The sequence below is a fragment of the Lethenteron reissneri genome, chromosome 62 (genome assembly GCF_015708825.2).
Source record: "Lethenteron reissneri isolate LAM-NWPU_2019-01 chromosome 62, ASM1570882v1, whole genome shotgun sequence".
In the NCBI taxonomy this organism is placed as follows: Eukaryota; Metazoa; Chordata; class Hyperoartia; order Petromyzontiformes; family Petromyzontidae; genus Lethenteron; species Lethenteron reissneri.
This window is the reverse complement of record NC_083840.1, coordinates 4,734,140-4,754,432: the sequence shown is the minus strand read 5'-3', so window position 1 is coordinate 4,754,432 and position 20,293 is coordinate 4,734,140. Positions and strand designations below refer to the sequence as shown.

At 48.9% G+C, this 20,293-nt stretch overlaps 1 protein-coding gene across 2 annotated transcripts in view; it reads right to left on the bottom strand.

The window, feature by feature from the left end:
- Nucleotides 1–11,083, bottom strand: part of LOC133358484 (pleckstrin homology-like domain family B member 1) — a 53,816-nt gene extending 42,733 nt beyond the window's left edge. Inside the window, exon 1 of one of the 2 annotated variants that reach the window (XM_061576814.1) lies at nt 10,247–11,083. In XM_061576814.1, coding sequence (XP_061432798.1) covers nt 10,247–10,288 — 42 coding nt within the window. In that variant the 5' untranslated portion in view covers nt 10,289–11,083. Of the gene's footprint in view, nt 1–4,903; nt 5,019–10,246 lie in introns of those variants that run through there. The other variant, XM_061576813.1, reaches the window with a different exon arrangement.
- Nucleotides 11,084–20,293: the final 9,210 nt, after the last annotated feature.

Sequence of the window (20,293 nt, the reverse complement as noted above, 5' to 3'; positions counted from 1 at the left end):
TGGGCAGTGTTGAGTCTATGGGCAGTGTTGAGTCTATGGGTAGTGTTGAGTCTATGGGTAGTGTTGAGTCTATGGGCAGTGTTGAGTCTATGGGCAGTATTGAGTCTATGGGCAGTGTTGAGTCTATGGGCAGTGTTGAGTCTATGGGCAGTGTTGAGTCTATGGGCAGTGATGAGTCTATGGGCAGCATTGAGTCTATGGGCAGTGTTGAGTCTATGGGGCAGTGTTGAGTCTATGGGCAGTGTTGAGTCTATGGGCAGTGTTGAGTCTATGGGTAGTGTTGAGTCTATGGGTAGTGTTGAGTCTATGGGCAGTATTGAGTCTATGGGCAGTGTTGAGTCTATGGGCAGTGTTGAGTCTATGGGCAGTGTTGAGTCTATGGGCAGTGTTATATGTATGTTGAACTTCTTTCGCACCGTACGTAGCCAACCGTGCTAATCGGAGTTGCGGGGGGGGGGGGGCACACCAAACTAGACACACACAAAGCAGTTCGCCCGACAGCGGAGTCGAGGATGATGAAGTATAAATAGACAATAAGAGCAGCAGCAGCGCCACCTAATTCGTTTCAACTTCACACGGACAAAAACAGCCCAGGTCTGGAATCAAACCGAGGTCTCTCTGGCTGCGAGGGTTAACGAGTGTTACCCACCCTGCCATCCATAATAATAATAAGAGTGCGTAATAACATCGCCACTGGGGAGACAAAGGCGGCCGGGGTTGGTGCTGGCCATCCATCCACCTCGTGTGCCATAGGTGCTGCTACTCGCTAACAGCACTTGCCCCAACAGTCTGGTAAGGCTACGCGGGGGATCTTTGTCTTTATGTGTGAGTGTGCTGCTACTCGCTAACAGCACTTGCCCCAACAGTCTGGTAAGGCTACACGGGGGATCTTTGCCTTTGTTGTGTACGACTGGCTGGTGTTATGCTGCAAGTGCTCGGGTCATGAATCCGTGCATGGGACAGGAAATCTGCTATAGGCGTGCACCTGTTTTCCAGCTAAATGCGGATGTGTGGGGAGTTGCTGGGTGTGTGTGTGTGTACGACTACACACACACAACACTCTCACACACACACAGATCACTCGCACACACACACCACACACACACCACACACACACACCACACTCTCGCACATTCATACAACAAAGACAAATATCCCCCGTGTAGCCTGTAACAGACTGTTGGGGCAAGTGCTGTTAGCAATCACCTATGAAGGCCGACACGGCACACGAGGGGGTGGGTGGCCAGCACCACGCCCGACCGCCTTTGTCTCCCCAGTGGTGATGTTTCCTCCCCACTGCACAAGGTACTCATTTGAGGCTGAGTCGACCTAGGGGAGGCCCAGGACCGGTTCAGATAATCGTCACTGGAGTTGGCCGTGAGCAGGAATTGAACCCGGGTGGCCAGGTTCGTAGCGTAATGATTGCGCTAACCACTACACTACCACTCCCCACACACACACACTTTCATACACACACACACTTTCATACACACACACTTTCATACACACACACTTTCATACACACACTTTCATACACACACACACTTTCATACACACACACTTTCATACACACACGCACTTGCATACACACACACTTTCATACACACACACACACACACACTTTAATACACACACACTTTTATACACACACACTTTCATACACACACTTTCATACACACACACACTTTCATACACACACACACTTTCATACACACACACTTTCATACACACACGCACTTTCATACACACACACTTTCATACACACACACACACTTTCATACACACACACTTTCATACACACACACTTTCATACACACACTTTCATACACACACACACTTTCATACACACACACACTTTCATACACACACACTTTCATACACACACGCACTTGCATACACACACACTTTCATACACACACACACACTTTAATACACACACACACAACATCGCTCACTCCCAGCACGAGGCTGACTCATTACTTCTCGCGAGTTCGCGTTATAAGCGCAATATTAAACTAAATATATTGGAAGCCGGTTCGTAAGTGCGTGTGTTCGTAATTCGATGACATTCTACACTGCATTATAACATAACTCGGACACACACACAGACATGAAACAAACACACACACATACGCATGAGAAATAATAATAGGTTTTCCCCTTTCTGGCAATAACACAGGAGTTGTGTTAAGATGATCAAACACCAAATAGGTTCAACCTTTTGCAAGTAACCCAGCACTGCATTAACCACACATAGGGCGTGTGGTGCACATGCAAACAGTACATGGCTCTGATGATACTGCAAGCGTTGTCTTTGAAACGGATTGGCCTCCAACAGAGACAGCCGTCTTTATGACTTTGTCTCTGTACCAGCGTCAGAGCAGAGAATGCCACAAGGCGAACAGTAAGACAATGGCACACGTATCAGAACATTGAGAGCTAGGGGTGAGCAACGCTATATCACGAGAGACCGTTATGCCAGTATCAATGTATGGGAAATAACAATAACAACCTTTTATGGCAGTCAAACAGGAGTTGTGTTAAAATGTTCAAACGCCGAATAGACAACTTTTGGCGTTCTCTGGTCCGACACTGGTGGTGAGACAATGCCATCATCAGGAAGGCTTTCTCTTGTGTAGGACAATCAGTTTCAAAGACAATGCCCATATATTCTTATTATTATTGCATGTTTTGTTTTAAAGCTTTCGTGACTGCAGGGATTCATCTTCTTGGTTCTTTAGGTAAAGTCATGTAGTAGGGAAATAATAAAATAATAAAAATTAAACATAATAAAATACAGTTCTCACGACGTTTCGGCCACAACGCAAGCAGCCGTCTTCAGGTGAAGAACAGGTCTGACGCTGTCTTTCCGACAGACCTGTTCTTCACCTGAGGACGGCTGCTTGCGTTGTGGCCGAAACGTCGTGAGAACTGTATCTTATTATGTTTAATTTGTATTATTTTATTATTTCCCTTCTACGTGACTTTACCGAAAGAACTAAGAAGATTGCATCTTTTGTTTGCATGCTCGCCTCAAGTGCCGTGTGTGGTCACTGCGGTAACTTGATTCCTTCCAAAATGTTCCTATTTAGTGTTTGAACATCTTCATACACCTCCTGTTGTATTGCCAGAAAGCCAGGCCGTAGCCATGGGGTCAACATTGGGGGGGACCAAATCGTTCAGGGGGTCTGGGGTCCCCCCCCCCCACAGAAAAAAAAATAGAAATTTGAAAACGAATTTCCTGCCTAAAATATAAAACAATTCACTAACACGCAGGATGGACTTTTTATTTATTTTTTCAAACAATAATGTCTAATAGAGTATTGTATTACATTGCTCTGTTTTTCTTTTTTTTATCTTTTCTTGTTTCATTGTATGTAATGGCAGGGATTAGGGATTAATAAAGTACAACCATAACCACAATCATATCAACAGAAATCTATTTTATAGCAATATATTGCGGGGGCGGGGGGGGCATTTCGAGCATATTTGAATATTTGGGGGGGGGGGTGTGTCCCTCCCTCCAATATAATTGTAATTTTAATATAATTTATGTTATAATTACTAAAATTATAATTTATATTAGAATTACGGCCTTGCCAGCAAGGGTAAAACCTGTTCTTATGTTTCATACTTTGACACCGGCAAACGGTCCCATGATACACACACGCATATGTACATATACAGGGTACTTTAGAAATGTTTTAACACTTATAGGGGACCTATCGTTTTTAATGGAAAAGAACGGATAATACAAGTGTAATGTGATAACAAATGCATTCATAATAAAGGTTTTTGGGTTAGATCGCGTAAGTATAAATGTGTCGTAACCCTCCACCACCCGACACAGCCAGTAAGGTTTGTCACGTGAACAGAACGCCAATTATTTGACTACTTCAGGCCACCGGTGTGTTGGAGAGTAAATCCACGACATTTACAATTTGAGTCCCGTGACGTTTCAAATGTAACGTTAATAGTTCTAGATGTGAAGTTTTCGTGACTGCAAGGATCCATATACTCTTGGTTATTTCGGTAAAGTCGCGTAGGTAAAGAAAATAAAAAAATACAAATAAAATACTAAATAAAAGATAAAATTAATCAAATTAAATCACGACGTTTCGATTGCAACAGTATTAATTTTCTTAATTTTATTTATTTTTATCTTTAATTTTTTATTTCTTATTTTCTTTACCTACGTTACTTTACCGAAAGAACCAAGAGGATGTAACGTTAATAGCTTCAAAAACTCAAATAATCTCTCCTACGTGTGTTTCGCCATCGCTGTCAACGCGTAAGGAGGCCGCACTTTTCCCGTGGCGTCGTTGCAAATTCTCAGAAGTGTTCACATGTTTTTGAAGCACACCCTGTACACCTGTGTGTGTGTGTGCATACGCCTAGGGGAGCGGTAGTGTAGCGGTCAGCGCGCTGCGCTACGAACCTGGCGACCTGAATTCAATTCCCGCTCACGGCTAACACCAGTGACGATTATCTGAACCGGCCCTGGGCCTCCCCTAGGTCGACTCAGCCTTAAATGAGTACCTGGTGCGGTGTGTAAACATCGCCACTGGGGAGACAAAGGCGGTCGGGCGTGGTGCTGGCCACCCACCCCCTCGTGTACCGTTCCGGCCTTCATAGGTGCTCGCTAACAGCACTTGCCCCTACAGTCTGTTAAGGCTATACGGGGGATCTTTATCTTTATCTTATACGCCTATACAACCAAGGCCGGCACGGCACACTATGGGCGGTGGGGTGGCCAGAACCACGCCCGGCCGCCTTTGTCTCCCCAGTGCTTATGTACACACACGCACACACCACTCTCTCACACACCAATGCGTCTTGGAGGTGATGTACGGGGGGGGTACCCACACTTTACCCCACCACGCGCCCCCCCCCCCAAACTAACCTGCAGGTAAATGACCGTCCGTCGCTCGCGAGTTCGAAAGCTGGAAAAAAACGTGCAGAGTCGGCCCATGCCACGACTCTGCGCCTCTCCCCGCGTCTCCCCGCGTCTCTCCGTGTCGTCTCTCAGCGTCTCCCCCAGGTCTCCCCCAGGTCCCCCCTATGTCTCTCCCCCTGTCTCTCCGTGTCTCTCTGTGTCTCTCCCCGCGTCTCTCCGTGTAGCGTCTCTCAGCGTCTCTCCCAGGTCCCACCCGTGTCTCCCCCCTGTCTCTCCGCGTCTCTCCCCGCGTCTCTCCGTATCGTCTCTCAGCGTCTTCCCCAAGTCTCCCTGTGTCTCCCTGTGTGTCTCCCCGCGTCTCCCCGTGTCTGTCCCAGGTCTCCCCTGTGTCTCCCCCACGTATTCCCCCAGGTCTCCCCGTGTCTCTCCCGTGTCTCCTTGTGTCTCCCCGCGTCTCCCCCGTGTCTCCCCCAGGTCTCCCCGTGTCTCCCCACGTCTCTCCCACGTCTCCCTGTGTCTCCCCCCGTGTCTCCCCCTCGTCTCCCCCGTGTCTCCCTGTGTCTCCCCCAAGTCTCCCCCTACCCCCGCGTCTCTCCCCACTCAGCACTCCTCTCTGTGTCTGTGGGATGCGGGGCGGACAGACGACGGTGGTGGTGGTGGCAGCCCACAAGCTCACAGCCCGACGAGCTGAGAACGCAAATAAAGAAATAATTCCCGCACGAACTTCTATCCGTGACCCCGGGGGAACGAGCGGCGGTGGCGGTGATGGGTGGAACCAGATTTGGGTGCAGGAGAGCAAAGCCCCGGGTATTTTGATCGCGTCGATCTCTCTTCCTGTAGCAAACAACACGCAATGCTGAGAAATAAACATCGCCTCTCTGTGGCTGTGTGTGTGTGTGTGTCCTGTCTGTGTGTGTGTGTCTGCCTGTGTTTCTGCCCGTGTCTGTGCGCTTGTCTGCATGGGATCGTTGAAATGCGGTGTTTTCTTTCTGGAAGACTTTGCCGTTTTGCCCAGGATTTTTCTGTTGCGCGTAGTTCACTTTAAGATGTTTCTTGTTCATGTTTTTGTTTTGTCGCGGTTGATCCCGAGTCAAGAGCCGCGTGGCTCTCAGGGTTATACCTGAAACTGAAAACTGAAATGTCTGTCTGTATGTCTGTGTGTGTCTGCTTGTCTGTATGTCCACTTGTCTGTATGTCTGTGTGTGTCCGCGGAGCGCCGGGTGGCTAAAGCACAGCAACTTGGCACAGTCGGGGGCACAGGTGGTGCATCAGCCACTCGTCTCACTCATCTCAGTCAGTCGACCCGTGGGACCTGCTGGGTCTGCCCCGTGACCTTCTGCCAGCGGGCGTTCGACACTTCACGTGGCCTCAAGGTGCATATGGCCTGGCACAAGCGTCGTGGTGACATCACCGCTACTTAGTGGCGAATGGCGGTTGTTGTTGTCCGCTTGTCTGCGCCCGTGTCTGCCCGTGTCTTTCTGCCCACCTGTCCCTCAGCCCATCCGTCTGTCCGCATGTCCTGCCCTGTCCCTCTATCTGCCCGCGTTCACATCTTGCCACCCATCAAACCACCCGACCGGGCATCGCGAGCCAACCGTGCTGCTACTCTCTAACAGCACTTGCTTCCCGTGCAGCCTCTTTACAAAGGCTATACGGGGGACCTTTGCTTTTGCACGTAGCAGTGACCTCACCCACGCCCCCTCCCCGTTGGCTGTAAATTAGAACACCCATATCGCGTCCCTGAGATAATGAGCCTCACTCATCCATCCCCAAGGAATCCCCAAACTCCCCGGTCAGCGTGCTGGCGATGACCCCCAACTTGCTGAACCCCCTCACAGCGCACGCGCGTACAGACACACAAAGATCAAAGATCCCCCGTGTAGCCTGTAACAGACTGTAGGGGCAAGTGCTGTTAGCGAGCACCTATGAAGGCCTGCACGGCACACGAGGGGGTGGGTGGCCAACACCACGCCCGGCCGCCTTTGTCTCTCCAATGGCGATGTTTACACATCGCACCAGGTACTTATTTGAGGCTGAGTCGACCTAGGGGAGGCTCAGGACCGATTCATACAATCGTCACTGATGTTGGCCGTGAACGGGAATCGAACCCGGGTTGCCAGGTTTGTAGCGCAGCACGCTAACAGCTACACTACCACTCCCCACACTCACACGCGCGTACAGACACACAGACACACTCACACACGCGTACAGACACACAGACACACACACGCACGTACAGACACACAGACACACTCACACACGCGTACAGACACACAGACACACTCACAGACACACAGACACACACGCGCGTACAGACACACACACTCACACGCACGTACAGACACACTCACACGCGCGTACAGACACACAGACACACACACACTCACGCGCGTACAGACACACGCACGCGCGTACAGACACACAGACACACACACGCGTACAGACACACAGACACACACGCGTACAGACACACAAACACACTCACACGCGCGTACAGACACAGACACACACACGCGTACAGACACACAGACACACATACACGCAAGCGCTCGGGAACCGCGTTATAACGAGCATGCGTTTCGTGTTATAACGGCCGCGCGTTCCGCGCTATAACGGGCATGCGTTCCGCGTTATAACGGCCGCGCGTTCCGCGTTATAACGGATACGCGCGAAAAGTATTCCCCAGGGTGGGAGGGTGGTGGGAGTGGAGGGTGTGGAGGGTCGGTGGGTCGGTGGGTGGGGGAAACCGCGTGGGATTTTACGATGGGCGGATGAAGTGCAAGGAGTTGCCATGTCCCCTCAAGGCGCCCGTGGGTTCGTGAAGCCGAGAGAGATAGAGATGGGGGGCAGAGAGTCAACAACACAAAAATATCCCCGCGGAATTTAATTCATCCCCTGGGGATCGGTGGCTGTCACGTTTGCGTGTTTTTTTGGGTGGTGGTGGTGTTGCTGATGTTGCTGTTGCTGGGTGTTTTTGATGGCACGGTGGGATAGATGTCTGTGATAGCGAGCGGAAAACCACCCCATGAATACTCTTGAGTTCTTTCGGTAAAGTCACGTAGGTAAAAATAAATAGAAAAAAAACTAAATTAAATCACGACGTTTCGATTGCAACACAAGCAATCATCATCAGGTGTGAAAATCACAGCTAGAATTTTTTTTACTAAAGTAGGAGAAATGCCGGGGGCTATGGATCCTTGCAGTCACGAAAACTTCAAATCTAGAATGAACCACCCCATGAAGTTCTGCACGGAATTCGATGTCGGCGGCTCGCGTGGCCACAAACGCCACAACGCCCGGGTCGCCAATTTTTGTTTTGCCGAGGCGCTCATGGGGTGTTGGGTTTCTCATTCTTCTCCACACCGCACCGAGGTAACGCGTTCATGGCTCCCCAGTAGATCTTAGCGGAGGGGGGAGGGTCCCAGGAACTGCTTCAGATCATCGTCCCGCGAGCGTGGGGAGTCGAACTCGGGACGCCGGGTTCGGAGCGCTAACCGCTAACATCACGCACTATTATTACACTGGTCAACAACAACAAAAAAACATTTTTTTCTGGCCTGGACTTTTGCAGCTGTTCTAGACTAATTTCAGGGTGCCGATTCCAAATCTGATCTCAGATTTGCTCTATCACATCTCATTTTTATGCTATCGGCATACCCCATTTTCATTGATTTCATTGATTGTCACTTATGATTGCAAGTTGTTGCGAGTCAGTGACTGCTTTAGTGTTAAAATATGGTGCTGTATTTTTAGGATAGTATGCTTATAATATCATTTATGTAGATATCCACATTTATTGAATATTTTTCTTCTGCAGTTTTTATTGAAAATGTAATATTTTATATCTCAAAAACCTGATGTGATAGACAAAAACTGATGCCAGATTTGGAATCAGCACCCCAAAATTACCTTAAAACCGTTGGAATACCTTATGCCAGAAAAAGTGTGTTGACAAGTGTTATTATTATTTTGGATGGCAGGGTGGGTTGGTGGCACACAGGGTAACACTCGTTACCCCTCGCAGCCAGAGAGGGACCTCGGTTTCATTCCAGACTTGGGCTGTTTTTGTCCGTGTGAATTTGAAACAAATTACGTGGCGCTGCTACTGCTGCTCCTACTGTCTATTTATACTTCATCACCCTCAATCCCGCTGTCGGGCGAACTGCTTTGTGTGTGTCTAGTTTGTTATCCCCCCCCCAACCCTGCAACTCCGATTAGCACGGTTGTCTACGTACGGTGCGAAATAAGTTCAACATACATACAACACTGCCCATAGACTCAACACTGCCTCATAGACTAAACACTGCACCATAGACTCATCACTGTCCATAGACTCATCACTGGCCATAGACTCAACACTGCCCATGGACACAACACTGCACCATAGACTCGTCACTGTCCATAGACTCATCACTGGCCATAGACTCAACACTGCCCATGGACTCAACACTGCCCATGGACTCAACATTGCCCATAGACTTATCACTGCCCATGGACTCATCACTGCCCATGGACTCAACAATGCCCATGGACTCAACACTGCCCATATTATGTTTTATTTTTATTATTTTATTACTTCCCTTCTACGTGACTTTACCGAAAGAACCAAGAAGATGAATCCCTGCAGTCACGAAAGCTTTAAATCGAAACTGCCCATAGATTCAACACTACCCATAGACTCAGCATTGCACCATAACCGTCACGCCACCGTTCCCCGCACAAAGACAAAAGTTCCCCGTATAGCTTTAACAGACTGTTGGGGCAAGTGCTGTTAGCGAGCAGCACCTATGAAGGCCAGAACGGCACGCGATGGGGTGGGTAGCCAGCACCACGCCCGGCCGCCTTTGTCTTCCCAGTGGCGATGGTATTTTACACACCGCGCCAGGTACTCATTTTAGGCTGAGTCGACCACTCACTCACCCACGCACATACACAGGCACTATTGTCACCCTATCTCCAACTCAGCCACACACACTCACTCACCCACTCACTCACTCACCCACCCACTCACTCACCCACTCACTCACGCACTCACTGACTCACTCACCCACTCGCTCACTCACTCACCCACCCACAAACTCACTCACCAACTCACTCACCCACTCACTCATCTACTTACTCACACCACCCACTCACTCACCCACTCATCTACTCACACCACCCACTCACTAACCTACTCACTCACCTACTCACCCACACAAAGACAAAGATTCCCGTATAGCCTTAATAGACTGTTGGGGTAAGTGCTGTTAGCGAGTAGCAGCAGCACCAATGAAGGCCGGCACGGCACACGAGAGGGTGGTAGGCCATCTACACACACGCATATCCACACACACACATAGTACTTACATTTAACTGTTCCCTAGTGACGATCTCTTGAATAGGCAACATTTTCCAATTTGTCGTTTAAATCTGGTAGAAAAAAAGCGCTTGGAAAGACATTGATAGGGGGCGTGTGTGCGTCTGTGTCTGTCCGTGTGTATCCCGATGTGTCTGTGTGTGTGTACGTGTCTGCAGACCTGTGTGCATACCTAAGTGTGTATGTCTGTGTGTGTACGTACGTCAGTGTGCTCATGTGTATCAGTTTGTGTGTGTGTGTGTCTGGGTGTGCCAGTGTGTATGTCTGTACACTTGCAATGTGTGTCGATGTCTCCGATGTCTCTGTCTCCCGGAGTCTCTGTGTCAATCTGCGTCTCCGATGTCTCCGTATCTCCGTGTCTCCCGGTGTCTCTATGTCCCTGTGTCTTCTTGTTTATCCGTGTCGCGAGGTGTCTCCGTGTCTCTATGTCTATCTGCGTCTCCGGTGTATCCGTGTCTTTGTGTTGCCCGGTGTCTCTCTGCGTCTCCGTGTCTCCGGATCACCGTATCTGTCTCCCGGTGTCTCTATGTCTCTGTGTTCCTTTGTTTCTCCGTGTCGCAAGGTGTCTCTGTGTCTCTCGGTGTCTCTGTCTCCGTGTCTCCCGGTGTCTCTATGTCTCTGTGTCCCCTTGTTTCTCCGTATCGCCCGGTGTCTCTGTGTCCCTCTGCGCCTCCGGTGTCTCCGCGTGTCCACGCGTCTGGATAAACAAGGCTGGAGTTTGCTTCTCGACAGAGAAATCAGACCACGGCAACTTCCTTCCTTCCGCTCTACATCAGCAATTCACAAAGACAAAGATCCCCCGTGTAGCCTGTAACAGACCGTTTTAGGAGTGCTGGTGGTAGTAAGTTTGCTGTTTGTCGCAGCAGTAGCGAGTCAGCAACACCTACGGAAGGCTGGCACGGTGGTGACACACAACGAGGTGTTGGTGGGTGGGTGTGGGATATCATCAGCACCAACTCGCCAACGCTGTAGAGTTCTTAACCTTAACGCATGCAGCCTTGCCCCCCCCTGCCTGCTTTGATTTTCAATGGTCAAAAAAGAATGTACAATGTGAACAAACGCATGGGGTTCATCTTCTTGGTTCTTTCGGTGAAGTCACGTAGAAAGGAAATAATAAAATAATAAAAATAAAACATAATAAAATACAATTCTCACGACGTTTCGGCCACAACGCAAGCAGCCGTACTCAGGTGAAGAACAGGTCTGTCAGAAAGTCGTTGTGGCCGAAACGTCGTGAGAATTGTATTCTATTATGTTTTATTTTTATTATTTTATTATTTACCTTCTACGTGACTTTACCGAAAGAACCAAGAAGATGAATCCCTGCAGTCACGAAAGCTTTAAATCGACATTTAAACGCATGGGGTTTGATGAAACAGAGGAAGTTGTTTAACACGTAGCAGGGCTTTCACGACCGATGTAATCCATAACAGAGGTTTTTTTGGGTTAGATCGCGTAAATATAAACGTACGCCTTTTGGCGTCCTCTGGTCTAACGCCGTTTTGAGACGAGGCTCAAAAGAAAGCTGTCTCTGGTGTGGACCAATCAGTTTCAAGGACAATGCATATATTATCAGAGTGTGTTTTTTGTTTGCATTTTGACCACAAGTATTGTGGTTGATGTCGACATGATTCCTTGTAAAAAGGTTTCAGTTTTGTTGCCAGAAAAAAGGGGAAAACCCTATTATTATATTTTGGTACTGCCAAAGGAGGTCTAATGATGTAGATGTTCACCCCGAGCCCTCATTACTTTGATAGTGCATTGTCTTTGAGCTGTACGCCTTTTGGCGTCCTCTGTTCGAGCACCAATTGGGTCAAGGCTCAAAAGAAAGCCGTCTCTGGTGTGGACCAATCAGTTTCAAGGACAATGCATTTATTATCAGAGTGTGTTTTTTGTTTGCATTCTAACCACAAGTATCGTGGTTAATGCAGACATGATTCCTTGTAAATAGGTTTCAGTTTGGTGTTTTAACATCTTATCACAACTGTTTTGTTGCCAGAAAAAAAGGGGAAACCTATTCTCAAGCATAAATGTGTCGTTAAACCCGCCACCACCCATAAGATTGTGTCGCGCAGTGGCGGCTCCTGCAAAATCTCTCAGGGGGGGCAAATGTCTGGATGATTGATAAAGATAAGGTCCACCCATGCAATGGATAAATTAAAAGCTTAAGCATGTAAAGGCAACTTCACTTGTTTAATATTAATGAAAAATAAAGTGACTCTTACAATACATCTTGTTTGTTTCTATACTCACTATTATTACAATCCACTCAGTTTCTTTTATTAAAGATTCCACTAGGTGGCGACAAATAATATTGTTGACTGAAACGTGCTTACGTATGATGACGTAAGCACGTTAGTGCGAGCCCTCCCGGAAGCCATAGAGAATGCATTGGAGCGCCCGCCGTTCGAAAAAAACCATCTTTGAATGTAAGTCTATGGGAACACTCTGGGCGATTCTCAGCCAGAGTGAAATCGCCCAAAAAGAGGCGGTACTCCACAGAACGTGACATGACGCTGATTGGACTATATCCAGAGGCACAATAACGGCTAGCGTAACTCTGTGGTTGAATGACATTGGTGGTGCGTTGCCCAATCGCCCTAATGAAGAAACCGCCCCTGGTGTCACGTAAACAGAACGTGCCGATGCTAGATGTAATTACTGGCGAAACGTCGCACTCAGATTGTAAATGTCGTGGATTTACTCTCCAACAGACAACCAGCTCGTGCTGTGCTACCGCAGTGCAACGACTCTGTAGACGTTAACTACAGAGGCTTCTCCTTTATTAACCTCACACTCACATGACGACAACTCGGCAGCACGGAATACAACGCTGACAGTCTAGCTCGACGGCGCCGACTTGACTAGATCGCTGGCTGACTATCTAGCGACGATGACGACGAAGCGATGACAAAGACGACAGCAACGACGACCAGGACTCCGACCCCCCACGACAGCCCAGAACCCCGTTCGTCGCTCCCTTATATCCTCCCAGCGTGGGCCTGGCTCCGTCCTGGCCACGCCCACTTTCTCGAACTCTCCAGCTGGTTCAGGGACCTCCCAGATGGATCTCCTCTCTGTCCCAGGGACGTGCGGTCAGGGGAGGCAGGGGAGGCAGGGGAGGCAGAGCCTCACCTGTAATGCACCAATGAAAATAGCTGTTACGAAAAGTAAAAAACTAATGAAATAAAATAAATAGCAAGATTTTTCCACTGATCTGTGTTATAAATGTCATTTCTGTACGATTCCAATCATTTTCAAAGTCAAAATCGCCAAATTTGCGGAGCTCCGCTGCAAATACAGGAAGAGACGAGAGGTGAGGCAGCGACGAGCTCAGCCTCCCCTCTGATTGCGCAACCCCTCAGTAACTGGATGGAGTGCGGGCAATAAGCGCGTGCCTGTTACTATCTCAGTATGTCACCAACCTAATGTTTGTAGACCCCTTCATTTCATGTCCTCGCCTTCAATACTCCAGCTAACTTATTTCACGTACGTGTATAAAGATATTTAGGCTCGCTGGTCTCGTCATGAAACTGCAATGAAAAAGCACCAGGGGAGGCAGTTTACACATCTACCTCACTGAGGAGGACGTGTCTAACACGCCCCCTCAGTGAGGACACGCCTCCCTCAGTGTGTGAATCTGGCTCTGACACTAGCCAGTGCCTCCCCAGCCATTGACCTCACCGCATGTCACTGCTCTGACCCTTGGCCCAGATATCCCCCTTGTGGTCGCTCTACCGCAGAGGTCGCAAACGGGTTTTGATTCCTTACCCATACCCGTACCCAGCCGCACCAGGGTCGCAAATGGGTACCCGTACCCGGCCTACCCGTACCCTACCCGGGTACGGGTAGGGTACGGGTATCGGGTACCCGATTGCGACCTCTGGGATGAAGCCATGTTGCAGGCGCGGGTCGGTTGATTCTAGGAACTTGAATTGTGAGAAGAGACAAGATGTTGGGAAATGAGTGACAAACGGTTACTCACCAGTGACTCACGGCCTACCCGTACCCGTACCCGGCCGCACCAGGGTCGCAAACGGATACCCGTACCTGGCCGGGTACGGGTAGCCGGATATTGGGTAGGGTACGGGTATCGGGTACCCGATTGCGACCTCTGCTCTACCATGTACAGATAGTCCCTGAGTTACGATGGTCCGACTTACGATATTTCGATCTTACGATGGCGATAGCGATATGACAAAATTGTAAAATATTTTAAATTTTGCGCGGCAGGCAAACGCAGCAGCGTACGAGGTACGATACTGTACGTTGAGACGCTGCCGGGATATACTGTACGCATCTCCCACCTTGTGTGATACGTAGCTTTAGCGATTTCATTTTAGGGTTACCATGATATGATACGTGCAATGCATGTTAAAAGTTTTTTTTTATAGCAGATAGGATTGTTTCCTGAAAAAACTTTATATTAAATTGCAGTTCATATAGGTAGGCTAAGAATTAACATTTTTTTTCCTTTACATTTTACTGTGCAATACAGTATTGTAATTAATAAATACATACAGTATATAGTTTATACAGTACGGTACTGTAAATTGCTCTGTTTTTCTAAATTATCACCATTCTTTAAGACTCCTGGGTAGGCGAGGCCATCTTCGACTTGCGATATTTTCGACTTACGATGGGAGTCGTCGTAACGCATCTCCATCGTAAGTAGAGGACTGCCTGTATCTGTCTTTCTTTCTGCCAATGCTGTTCTCACACCCGCAGTTACCACTTCTGGCCGCTAGTCAGAGCACTGTCTCTCCACGAGCAACGAATTGGCGCGTCACCTGCTCTACCCTCCTCCTGGCGTTAGGGGGCGCTATGCCAGAGAGTGCAATACAGGATGCTTCAATGTTCAAGGTGTCTGCAATGTGATTGTGGTGAACAAAAATAAAACAAATTCAATTTCGATTTAAAACTTTCGTGACTGCAGGGATTGATGCTGCTAATCCTGCATAATACACGGGCATAATATTACTTTGAAACCCCCCGGCCACCTCCTACGCATTTCATAAATATGTAAATTCATCTTGATATGCAAATTATTTTGTCAAGGCGCTCTTCCCCCTCCAACCCAGCAGCTTAAATATACGCTGCCAAGCCTGGGGTGTTTCATTCAGACGCTGTCTTCCCGACAGACCTGTTCTTCACCTGAGGACGGCTGCTTGCGTTGTGGCCGAAACGTCGTGAGAATTATTTTATTATGTTTTATTTTTGTTATTTTATTATTTCCCTTCAACGTGACTTTACCGAAAGAACCAAGAAAAAAAAACAAATTCACTCTGGAATGTAACTCGGTGAACATTTACCAGAGTTTTAAACTCAGGTCTGTTTGCGTGTACGGGACGGCGAGTCCTCGTTTAACGCGGTAGTAGCGGTAGTAGATGCGTTCCTGACAAGTTGAGCGAAAACTATTTTCCCCGTAAGTAAGGGAGTAGCGATAAAGCTTGTCGAGGTACGGTGTCAATACTCCTACGCACAAGATGTGGTGAGATGGCGGGGACAGGTAAATAAGGGGTTACCGTATCGCTCTGCGTTACCGATTCACCGTTACCGCATTATAACGGAGCATGTTCTGCGTTATAATGGTGCACCTTCTGCATTATACCGGTGCACGTTCCGCGTTATAACTGTACACATTTCACGTTCATCTTCTCGGTTCTTTCGGTAAAGTCACGTAGAAGGGAAATAATAAAATAACAAAAATAAAACATAATAAAATTATTCTCACGACGTTTCGGCCACAACGCAAGCAGCCGTCCTCAGGTGAAAACCAGGTCCGTCGAGGCGACAGAGTCTGAATGAAAAAGCACACGAGCTTGGAGCATATATATATAAGCTGTACACATTTCAAGTTATAACTGTACACGTTCAGCGTTATGACGGTGCACGTTCAGCGTTATAACTATGCGCGTTTAGTGTTGTGCAAAAAGTGTTCCCTAATAGAAGGACCGCGCCTTATAGCGACGACGCTTTATCGCGTGAATGCGTTAAGCGAGGGCTTATTACCCCCCCCCCCCCCCACACACACGAGCAAGCCGTGTTAAACTGTTACCAATCTTATGAACACAACAATTTTAAAACAATAACAGATTAATGGCACAGTCAGCGTTAACACAAGCCCTGGGAAAACCTAATGACGGTTGAGTTCATTATTAACCAGAACCCACTATTTTAACTATCAAACATCTTTTGGCAGCAACCAATAGCAATTAACGTGTCGATTACAGCGCTTTGATCGATCCACTGCTGGATGGAGACTGCCCCGCCCAGCGCCCGTGTCGATTATGGGGGTTTGACCATACTTCACCACGCTGGTCAATGCGGGTTTGTTGAAGGGAAGTGGGGGGAGATGGGGTACCGATTCAGATATCGCTCGCCACTGATGTTAGCTGTGGCCGGGAATCAAACTCAGGTGTTCTGAGTTCGTAGCAGCCGCGCTGGCTAGGAGATGTTAACTACCTCGTCTGGTATACAGGAGGTCGTGGGTTCAATCCCGATCCTGACGTCTGCTGCTGCATATTTGGAGTTTGCGTGTTTCTCTCTCTCTCTCATCATCATCACAGTGGTGAGATGTTAACTACGTCGCCTGGTATACAGGAGGTCCTAGGTTTAATGCCGACCCTGACGCCTGCTGCTGTATATTTGGAGTTTGCGTGTCTCCCTCTATCATCACAGTGGTGAGATGTTAACTACCTCGCCTGGTCTACAGGAGGTCCTGGGTTTAATGCCTACCCTGACGCCTGCTGCTGTATATTTGGAGTCTGCGTGTCTCTCTCTCTCCACGTGGTCGCGTGGAGTTTTCTCCGGGTCCTCCGGTTTTTCCCCTCCACATTTAGAACCAACGTCACGTGTTGATGATAAGCTGTGATAGCCAGGTCGCTGCATAGTAGCTCAGTGGGGTAACAATAACAGATAGTTGAGTTTAGTTGAATGCACCACGGCTCTTTAAACCAAGGATCATCGTCATCAGCAGCTGGATGGAGGCCTCCCCAAACCACCGCCGTCACCTCTCGCGGCCCTGCTGCTGTGTAACTCGCGATCCACCCAGCCACGGCTCTACTCCACCACCAGGCGAATTAACTCGAGCTCCGTCTCCTTCGTGTCCGCGCTATTCGCAACCTCCGATTAGCACGGGTGGCTACGTACGGTGCGAAAGAAGTTCAACGTAAATTTCGATTTAAAGCTTTCGTGACTGCGATGACAGCGTCGAGAAGACAGCGTCTGAATGACGCTGTCTTCTCGACAGACATGTTCCTCACCTGAGGACGGCTGCTTGCGTTGTGGCCGAAACGTCGTGAGAATTATATTATGTTTTATTATTATTTTATTACTTCCCTTCTACGTGACTTTACCGAAAGAACCAAGAAGAAGTTTAACGTACATGCGTCCTCTTATAATCTTATTTTATATTTATAGACAGCGCCTTCATTCAAGGCACTTAACTTCGTTTTGACCTTTAGGCCAACCTGAATTATAATAACCGTGTCCTGACTTTTGGGCCACCCTGCATACTAACCCTATGTGATTTGTAAACTCCTTTGTCAAGGATCTCTCCTATTCCCACCCAGCTTAAAATACGCTGCCAAGCTTAGCAGTGCTCATTAAGACGCTGTCTTTCCGACAGCTCTGTTTCTTCACCTGAGGACGGATGCTTGCGTTGTGGCCGAAACGTGGTGAGAAGTATATTATATTATGTAAAATTTGTATTATTTTATTATTTCCCTCCTACGTGACTTTACCGAAAGAACCAAGAATATGTAACCACATGTCCTGACTTTTGGGCCACTTTGTGCAATGTCTCACGTTCTCCAATCTACGCCGTTCCTCTTTTGCTCTCCGTCTCTCTCCGTTTCTCGACGCCGTTTTCGCTGCCCACATTCCGTGGTTAAATGACCGTGCGATATCTCTCAATAATTAAAGGCACTTTTCAAAAACAGCACCCCCACCTCCCAACAAAAAACAACCACTGAAATGTCGAATGAGGGCTTCGTTCCTCTCTGCAGCTTTCCACCGGCACTGTTTAAACAGGTGCTGCGGAATTTTTAGCTAGAAAACAATCCTCACCTTTTTTTTATTCAGACCAAATATTTTCCTTTTTTTACATTTTCATCCTGTTTAAAGGAATGCCATCCCACAAACCCACGCACCAAGGCACCCATCCACCAACCCACAGACCTACTCACCCACCCACCCACCGATCTACCCACCCACCGACCATCCACCAATCCACCCACCCACCCACTCACGCACGCATCCACTCACCCTCGTACCCACCAATCCACTCAACCAACCACCCACCAACCCAACCACCCACCCACCAACCAACCCACCCACCCACCCCCCAGCCAGCCACCAACCAAACCACCCACCAACCAAACCACCCACCAACCAAACTACCCACCCACCAACCCAGCCACCCACCAACCAAACCACCCACCCACCAAACTACCCACCGGCCAACCCAGCAACCCACCAACCCAGCCACCCACCCACCAACCAACCAAACCACCCCCCAACCAACCCAGCCACCCACCAACCAAACCACACACCCACCCACCAAACCACCCACCCACCTACCAACTCACCCAACCACCTACCAACTCACCTAACAACTCACCCACCAACCAACCAACTCACCCACCAACCAAATTACCCACCAACCAACCAAACCACCCCCCAACCAACCCAGCCACCCACCAACCAAACCACCCACCTACCAACTCACCCACCCACCTAACAACTCACCCACCAACTAACCCACTCACCCTCTCCCACCCTCTTTTTTTTCCCTGCGAAGCCGTCCCCTCTACTTTTCGAACTGTTTTGTTATTTTGCGGCGAGGGAAATCGTCCAGGCGTCCGCTAAGAGAGAGAGGCACGCGCACGCGCGCGCGCGCGCACACCACACCTGCGCACAATGATGCCCATTGTGCCACTCAGCGACAAGGCGCGCGGTTGTTTCTTAAAGTCTAAGTCCGCCAGAGCTGAAATCGGTACCGCCTAAGGTAGCAAATGCTCCAGGAGCAGAGAGGATTTATTTACGTGGCCGACACGATTGGATTTTACTCAACATGCCCAACTCATTGCGAGCGTTGATCACGGCGGAGCGCTGTTGTTGGAAGTGGAGCGGCTCGCGGCTTTGTTACCTGTCGTGTCGGTAGGGGAAGATGTCTCTGTCTGTCTGGGCTCGTGGAAGGATGCGTTGTGTCATTCAACCCGCACACTGCAGGTTACCCACACTCACTCTAAAGCCCACTCACTCACTCGCACTGCTGGTCACACCGACAATCACTCACTCACCATACTGCAGGTCACTACAACACTCACTCACACACTCACCTACCCAATCACTCACTCTACCACGCACTCACTCACCATACTGCAGGTCACAGCAAATCACTCACTCACCACACCACACCCACCCACCCAATAACTCACTCTACCACTCACTCACCAGACTGCAGGTCACACCACTCACTCACACACTCACCTATCCAATCACTCACTCTACTACGCACTCACTCACCATACTGCAGGTCACGACAACTCACTCACCACACTGCAGGTCACAGCAACACTCACTCACCACACCCACCTACCCAATCACTCACTCTACCACTCACGACACCGTAGGTCACACCAATACTCACTCAACCACCCAATCACTCACTCTACCACTCACTCACCAGACTGCAGGTCACACCAACACTCACTCACCAGACTGCAGGTCACACCAACACTCACTCACCCACTCACCTATCCAATCACTCACTCTACTACGCACTCACTCACCATACTGCAGGTCACGACAACACACTCACGAAACTTCAGGTCACCCTAACACTCATTCACCCACTCACCCAACTACGCACTCACTCACCATACTGCAGGTCACGACAACACACTCACGAAACTTAAGGTCACCCTAACACTCATTCACCCACTCACCCAACCACGCACTCACTCACCATACTGCAGGTCACAGCAACACACTCACTCACCACACCACACCCACCCAATCACTCACTCACG